General features: G+C 39.0%; 1 protein-coding gene across 2 annotated transcripts; it reads left to right on the top strand.

Moving 5' to 3' along the window:
• The first annotated feature begins 131 nt into the window (after window positions 1–131).
• On the top strand, window positions 132–8,545 carry kel (Kell metallo-endopeptidase (Kell blood group)). Of its 2 annotated transcripts, XM_085291786.1 has the most exons (18): window positions 132–231; window positions 1,239–1,416; window positions 1,505–1,780; window positions 1,903–2,024; window positions 2,527–2,685; window positions 2,790–2,861; window positions 2,963–3,151; window positions 3,635–3,795; window positions 3,883–4,000; window positions 4,090–4,185; window positions 4,268–4,366; window positions 4,454–4,531; window positions 5,821–5,927; window positions 6,000–6,089; window positions 6,177–6,244; window positions 6,336–6,496; window positions 6,586–6,675; window positions 6,765–8,544. In XM_085291786.1, the coding sequence occupies exons 1-18, from the start codon at window positions 211–213 to the stop codon at window positions 6,909–6,911; spliced, it is 2,232 nt and encodes a 743-aa protein (XP_085147912.1). In that variant the 5' UTR covers window positions 132–210; the 3' UTR covers window positions 6,912–8,544. The 2 variants fall into 2 exon arrangements, with proteins under 2 accessions (XP_085147912.1, XP_085147913.1); XM_085291787.1 differs by lacking the exon at window positions 4,454–4,531 and having other exon boundaries at window positions 6,765–8,545.
• Window positions 8,546–8,559: the final 14 nt, after the last annotated feature.

The following is an 8,559-nucleotide window of genomic DNA, read 5'->3' as shown; positions in this document are numbered from 1 at the left end:
AAAACATCCTGTCTGCTTAGAAGAACCACAGCATTTGCTTGATGAGAAGAGTGAGTCGCAGCCTGCAGAGTGGTTTTTATCAGTGTCAGATGAGGAGAGAAGTGACTGATGAAAAGAGATAGCTGAGATGACAGCTATTTGACGGGGGGGGACAGGAGGCGGTAGACATGTAAAAGAGGATGTAACACGCTGGGAAAACACAAGTCAAGAATGAGTGAAACAGAGCTTGAGGTAAGATCTCAATAACAAAGTTGGTTATGTTGTTACCAAGCTGTTTTAGGCTAATGTGTATGTTGTAACTGCTGGAAACAAGGCCGAGTCACTGTGCCTAAGAAATATAATATTTAAAGAATGTGACTTTGAAAGGGTGAAGTCTGCAGTCTCTGCAAATTAGACTTAAACTGCTCTGTGCAAAAGATTGTGCTTAAATAAATTACATGAAACTCATTAAGTTGACATACATGCCCACCTAATGAATTTCATGTCATGTGTAGCTCTTGATCACGCATTGTTACTGTTAAAAGTAGTTTTTACGTAGAAAAATAAAAATCACTTCAGCTGCGCTATTGAATGTCTACGGGTATAAGCAAGTATTTTTAAAGTTATTTTAAAACCACTTAAAATTTAGCACACATTAGCGAAAATGAGTCACTCTTCCTTGTTTTATATTTTGTTTCCAAGGGCAAAAACTTCCTTTTAATTATTTATAGTGGTCTTGAGCAATAGTTCTCCAGGCTTTCTGAAGGTCTGTCTTTGGCCATTGGCTGCTCTTTTTTTTTTTTTTACTTATTTTCATTCCAGTCCTTGTACCTGTCATTTTCAGAGCAATGCTTCTTTTTCTTTTATTTAAGTCACTTAACATTGGCCGAGAAATCACTCAAGCATAAAAGAGGCAACCTAGCAAATAGCCCATTTCCTTAATAGCCTGCTGAAAAAAACAACAAAGTATGTTCCCATTTCTATAGTTAAAGCCACAACAAATGTCAGAGAATTCACAGGGATAAAGCAGTAATTTTTCTATTAACAAGATGATTGCAGGAGGGCTATTAGACAAAGACTTGATATATATTGGCATGGTGTCCAGGGTATCCTAAAAGACTTTCTAAAACTGGACAAGCAGGTTACAAAAGATCTGACACAGCACCTGAGAGATACATCTGTCTATTTAGCTGCATCCAGAACCTGGGAGGGTTCAGCCTTCCCCTCTACTGCAACTGCTCACTCATTATCCCCACCAGATCCTGCAACAACTCGAGTCTGACCGACAGCGACTGCATATGTCATACTCTAACATCGAGCACCGAGTAAAACCAGTGTGGATGAAACATCGAAAATGGCTACTTTTCCTCTTAAGCTGCATCTTACTTGCTGGCATGGTGGGACTAATCAACCATCTGGCTCACCATTTCCACACTGGTAGGAGTTCAGAAAAACACACCAATACGAGACAATGAATTCACAATTCTGCCATTTTGTCTGACTTTTGTCTCACTCTTTCCTGCAGTTACTCCGTGTCTCTCTCCTGCCTGTCAGTGGGCTTCAGCCCGTCTCTCCACATCTGCTGATCCCTTCGCGCAACCCTGTGATTACTTTCTGTTCACATGTGGATCAGACAGACTTTTGCTGGACAGTGAAAGGCGACAAAGAAGTCATGGTTTTACTTTACATGCAGAAAACCAAAGAAAGTCTGTGCAGTCAAAGCAGGAAGACGGAGGACTAAGAGAGAATAAAACACTGAGCAGAAAAGCTGTGTTGCTGCAGTATCTCAAGAAGATTTTAGGTATGAGTCTGTATTCAGTGGGAATTTTTTTTAAATGTCCTCTCTTGTGTGTGACTCCTCATTTCATGCTACCTTAACAAATGATCTAAATAGTTTCCTTTTTTTCCGGATCTGTATGTCAGAAACAGACAGCGGGATGAATAGTTCAGCAGTGCAGAAGACTAAAGGATTCTACAATTCCTGTCTGGATACAAAATCTATAGAAACTGCTGGCGCAGACCCCTTCCTCTCACTCATAAAGAAAGTATGATACTCATATTCCAAACATAGCAAGCTCTTCAAATCACACTTAAGCTTACATTGGTTATCATATGTGCTCATAAGACTTAATTACTTAAATTACCATTATGAACAGTATCCCATTAAATTTTAAAAAACAAACAGAAACCATCACCAGTTTTTTAATGATGCCTGTTGGCCTACAGGAGGTGCTGTAACTACATGAATCACTGTCATAACCTTAGTTGAGGTCAAAAAGAAAAACAAACAGTTTAGCCGAATTGTCTCCTTTGTAGTTCTACAAGATCTAAAATGATTAGTCAATTTGTAATTTGACCAAATTTTGCAAAGTCCACCTTCTAAAATGACAGAGATTGCTTGTTTAACACTCAATATCTGCTGCCCAGAAGAATCAATCAGTTTAAAAACATCCCCTTTGGGTTCAGGAGACTCCAAACTGTTTGGTTACATTTTTTCCCCCAATTTCATCTACTAATATTGTTTCACTGTATCTTCTCCGTACACAGCTGGGAGGCTGGGCCGTATCGGGGCAGTGGAATCAGACTGATTTCAACACCACCTTGGGATTGCTAATGAGAGACTACAATACCTTTCCATTCTTCAACATCTATGTGGGCAAAGACCCTTATGAAGCAGCACGTGGGATTAACAAAAAATACATACAGGCTAGTATGAATTAAGATGATTTAGGTTTTGCTGCTCTGAGAGCTGCCAGAGCAATGTAAGCTTTGTGTTTTTGCTTTAAATCAAGTCTCCTCTTTGCCAACAGATTGATCAACCTGATTTGTTGATCCCAATTGAATGGAACAGCAAGACAGAGAAGTCTAGAGCTAAAACTGAGGTTGAGTATCCTTGTTGATTCAGGAAATGTCTTTAAATGAATACAAAAACATTTATCCATCCAACTAAGGCCTTTCCTTTTGTCCTGTCTCTTTTATCTAGACTCTACGTCCTTTCTTGGCCTCGTGTCAGCAATACCTCAACCTGCTGGGTGCCCCGAAGAGCAGCAGCTTGATCCATGTGGGCTCTTTCGTCTCTCTGTCCTCTCAGCTTGCTGTGGCATCTTCACCCCTGGACTCTCGCCTGTCCAAAGGACAGCGCTACCAGCACATGACCATCAAAGAGCTACAGGTAAAGGATTTATGTTTCTTTGTGCTGTGCTGCTCTTCTGATAGAAGCAATGTCGGTGCATACTGCAGAGACAGAAGTTTTACCTAAATCAATTACAGATGATACCATTATACTGTACGTACTATTAGTTAGTAAAACGTACCTACAAATTAACTAGAAAAACAATGACAACTATATTTTAGCAAAAATGCAAATACATAAATAGGACTGTACAGAAAGGATGCTATAGTGCATGTGTTTAGTGATATTTGGTCCACATTAACTTGAGTCAAGTTTTTGTATGTTCTAAACACCTTAATACCCTGCAGAGGTCACCAGTCCATCACTTAGCGAGCACATAGAGGCAGAGAATCATCATGCTCACACTTAAACTGAAATTAAACAATAAATACATTTAATTTAAAAAACAACAACAACACTTTGAGTACCTGTTGTCTGGATACATGTGATAACAGTATTTTTTATATGGAAATGTCCCTACAGAGACAAGCCCCTGCTATTGATTGGTTGGGCTGCCTCCAGGCTGCTTTCCATCCCCTGCCCCTCAGCGCAGATGACGATGTCCTTCTGCATAACTTACCCTACATCCTGCAGATGTCCAACACCATCATCAAATGGCAGAACAAGCCTGAACTGAGCAACAGGTACTGTAAAGTGACATAAAAATGACAAGCACATCCTTTCTCTTTTTTATGCTTATCTTTGTTGCTGGGTCATTTGTTTCCACTCAGCGCTCCCCTTCATACTTTTATGGTCCTCAATCTGCTGCACACCCTGATGCCTGCCATGGACTCCAGATTTTTTGAAACAGCAAAGAACTTTTCTATGGCTTTGGGTAACAGTGAAGAGGTTAGCCGAATATGCTACAGAGGAAAGAAAAACTGGATCTGTGAATTGATTGGTTACTGTAATATCTTTATATTTTGGCTTTCCACCAGGAAGCTCCTCGCTGGAAACACTGTGTGCTGGAAACTGAGAGAGGATTTGATTCAGTTCTCACACATCTTCTCAGTAAAGTGACAGCACAGAAGGAGGTGAGGAGACATCTTGAGACCTAATGAATTCAATAGAGAGAAAAGGTTCTGTCTGATAATCTGTCATTTAACTCTCCAATAGGCAGAGAAGATTATTCAAAGTGTTTTTCACTCCTTCAAGTCCAAACTAAATGAGTTTGAGTGGACAGATCAGACATCTCGTCAGCTTGTCATGGAAAAGGTAACGAGTGAAGAATTTGTTTTCTTTTTTTAATTTCTTCAGAAACGAACGATTTTTAAGTTTGATATTTGTTAAACGATTCTGCAGGTTGATTCTGCAATTCCAAAACTATGGACTACAAAGGAGCCCTCTAGTGAAGCCAAGCTTGACCTGCTTTTTTCGGAGGTACATCAAAAACCTCCTGGTTTAATGTCTTGATGGCATTTATCTATGTGGGACTTAAACTATATCTCACTCAGTGCTGTCAGAGAGAACTCTTTAGGATCCCAATGTCCATCTAAGTTTTAATTTGATCTGTTTGGATCTCACTTCAGGTGAAAATTCGCCACTTAATTCAGTAGCCTGTATGAGAGTCGAGCCAGCCTCCCTAGTTCTATTAGTTTTTAGTTTTATTATACCACAGAGTGACAGGTGGTGTGGAAAGGGCCCTCCACTGGAAAATAATGAGCTTACGCCCCAACATCAATGCAGTCTGCACCTGTTCGGCAACATTAGGTGGAAGATTTTTGAAGGGTGATGGATTCCCTAGATTTAATAGTGTTGGCAAAAAGGGATTGAACAAATTTGTGAATCTCTGTCCAAAAATTTGGTGATTTAGGACAGCTGCAAATCATGTGGGTCAATGTGCCCACCCCAGTCGGACATTTCCAGCATTCGGGGGTCTGTATGAGGTTCGCCCTGCATAATCTGTTGGTGACCACTAAATTCGGTGTAGTAGTTTGAACTAAGTTAGTCTTGTTCTAAGTTCCCTGGACATCTTTTTAATACTCTGTAGATTCCTGATCAGTAAGCGCTACACTAAGGTCAGTTTCCCAGGCTCGTTGCAGGGTGGTGAGCCCTTTATCCATGTGTTTTACAAGCACTGAATAATATTTAGGGACCTCACAATTTCCCTCAAAGACTTTCCCAACATAGGTGAGATAGCCTATAGTTAAAGCAGGTGTGGAGGGAGATCCAAAGATCATGAGGAGTAGATGTAGACTTAGAATAGCTGCAAATATTTCAAAAACTGTCTCTGTGGCAGCTGAAACTGTGTCCCCCGTCACATAGATCTCCAAGAACAAGAATTCCTCTCTGAACCCAAGTCTCCAAAGAAATGGAGCCTTTTTAATGCTAAATTTGGGGTTAAGCCTTATAGAGGCCTCAGTGTGGAGGTGCATTTTCTTTGTTTTCTTTGTATTATTGTAAGGTATTTACCTTACAATATAAAGCGCCTTGAGGCAACTGTTGTTGTGATTTGCTGCTATATAAATAAAACTAAATTTAATTGAATGTTTATTTATCATATAGAAAATCTGTTAATGCCGCAATAATGACATTAAACTAATGGTAAAACTGTTACCACGAATCTCAACTTTTAAATACTATGTTGACATCACTGGTTTTGGAAAATAAGGATTAAAAAGTGTAGAAATAAAGCCAAACCACTGACCTTCAAATATCTATAATTTCAGATGATAGTCAGCAACCAAAACTTCTTCTCCAACTATGTCCAGCTTCTATCCCTGCGGCAGAAGAAACGCATTGAAGTCCTGATCACCGAGCCTGAGGATATTGATATGTAAGTGTCAGCTTAAAGCTGATAGCTGCCAATAATCTGGAGTGTGCATTAATCTTTTCACTTTTCTTTTAGACTGTCTGTCACACCATTTCTCTTTGGTAAAAAGCTCCTCTTTCCCTTGGGAATGTTTGTACCTCCACTTTTCCATCCAACCTATCCTAGGTAACACATACACTCACTCAATAACTATTAAATGCCTTCCATTGTATTTTTCAAATAATTCCAGCATTGGACTTCTTCTGTAAACAGAGCCATTAATTATGGTGCAGCTGGTTTCCTTGTTGCTAAAGATATCCTCCACCTGCTTCTGCCTGACAGTAAGAGAGATTCACTTTCCTCTTCTTCATTTACTACACAAAAAATACATTTTGCTTTTGTTAGTAATATTATGTATATTTATCTCTGCAGTTTCGTCTCAAAGTAAGACCGTGAATGCTGTGGGTGAATGTGTGTGGACTCACTACCTCACAGTGTCAGAAAAGGCAGGCAGAGGTGGAGGGTTTCCGCTGTCAGCAGCACAGCAACAGGAGGTGTGGGTGCAGTATACTGCACTGCAGGTAGCGCTGCAGGTGAGGATCCATTGTCAGGCTTTAGTGTCTGTTTTTAAGGATGAGATCAAGTTTACATGTCTTCGTGTTATCTGCCTTTTTTTTCTTAGGCTTATCATCAGAATCTAATGCAACAGCCTAATGACACGTCTCTCTCAGGAATCTCATATACTCGCTTGTTCTTTAGATCCTTTTCTCAGGTGATGTACTTTCATTACTGTCTTTTCTTTTTCTGCTTTCCTCCCAGCTACACTCGAGTGTAATTCCCTGTAATGTGATTTATTTGCAGATTAACTGTGAAGCTGATCCATACCGTGACTCCATGCCTTTTAAACCCTCCTTCTTGATCACAGTCATTTGTGCCAAATATAACCTGTGTCCTACAAGCCCGCAGTGCTCCATTCAAACCAAGCAGAATTCATTACAAGCATGCTGACCAGTCTCCTCTGATTTGACATAAAAGGTGTACCTACCATAAGTAGGCTACAACCCAAAGCACATTTATGTATTTGCTTTTGTTGTAATTGTTAGGTTGTGTCTGCATGTTGTATAATTGCGCAAGCGGTTTAGTTTTGTTTGTTTTCATTTTTTGAAAACTGTTGAAACCTTGTTTCCAGCTTTGCTTTCAGTGATGAAAGTTGCCAGAAAAGGGACATTGGATTGAACAACAAAGTTCTCCTACTTAAAGATGATTTTGTTCATTTAACTTTAACCATCTTGAGTGGAAAAAGTAAAAGTTAAATTCAAAAATGGCCTCTTATTTTAAAATAAAATCATCCGAGATGAGTGGGAAAATGTATCTTTGCTCAAACTTCATATAAATAACATAAACGTGTAAAAAAAATCCATGAATTCTGAAAAATATCCCCACCTGACCCGCAGCGTATCTTCTGATTTCTGTACACTAACTTTAAAATGTAAAACAGTTCTGCAAATTGAAGTACATAATTGTATACATAAGGAATCAAAGCTAGAAGATGAACCTATCAAAATGTAGTTAGTAGAAGCCATATGCACCCATCTGTCCCACATGGTAATATGACCTGAGAAAGATGACCCAAAATTTCCTCTAGTTATTATTAGAAAACACATAAAACATCAGGATAGCAATGCTTGTTTCTCTTCAGGGGTGTCAAACATAAGGCCTGGGGGCCAGAATCAGCCCAACAAAGACTCTAATCCAGCCCATTAAATGGCTTTGGAAAATGTGAGATTTTTAACTGTATTTTAGAGCTTTTCTTCTCCCATGGCAATTCACACTACACCAAAATGATTACGTTATAAATTTATGTATTTTACACCTTTATTTCTTATCATTTAGGCCCAAAGAATCATCTAGAGAGATTTCTTTCATTTACTACAGCAGCATTTCTTTATTATGTAAGTGAGGTGTACTTTTAAAATTGCACTTTTTTCTTTTTCTTATATAAAATCATTTGACATCCCTGCTCTACATCACAGACATTAAACTAGTGCAATTTCACTTTTTAAACTAGGATTTATCCCATGATGTTGATGCTCAAAGTTGCTTACACACAAACACACACACACACACACACACACACACACACACACACACACACACAAAATATATTGAACAAAAGTTAGACTTTGGCTTCAGAATGTTACAATTGGAAGTGGGTTTAAAATTCATTTGGCTTCATTTAGGTGAGCAAACATGTGTTTTTGAGCCCTGAAATGCAGTGACTAAAAATATCTGGTTCATAGTAACAATGTTGCTGATAATCAGTGTTTGTGTTTATTGTACTTTTCCATCCAACTGCTTATCCAAGGATAGGATGGTGGGGGTGCTGGAGGCAATTCCAACTCTTATGAGATGAGAGGCAGCATATACCCTTCACAGTCTTCCAGTCCATCATAGGGCTAATATAGTTACACTCAATTCAGAATGACTAGTTAAACTGACAGGGATGTCTTTGCACTGTGGGGGGAAGCTGAGGCACCAACATTTCTGTTCCTATCATTTATTTGTCTTTATCGCCTATAGGTACATGTCATGTAATGTCTATTTTCATCAAATGCATGCACTCAAAATAAAGTAGTCAAAAAAACCTACTTATTGA

The sequence above is a fragment of the Mchenga conophoros genome, linkage group LG11, assembly GCF_057382185.1.
Source record: "Mchenga conophoros isolate Kocher_MC1m ecotype Shallow Benthic linkage group LG11, M_conophoros_male_GT1.1, whole genome shotgun sequence".
Lineage (NCBI taxonomy): Eukaryota > Metazoa > Chordata > Actinopteri > Cichliformes > Cichlidae > Mchenga > Mchenga conophoros.
The sequence above is the reverse complement of the archived record's forward strand: the minus strand, read 5'-3'. Positions and strand labels throughout refer to the sequence as shown.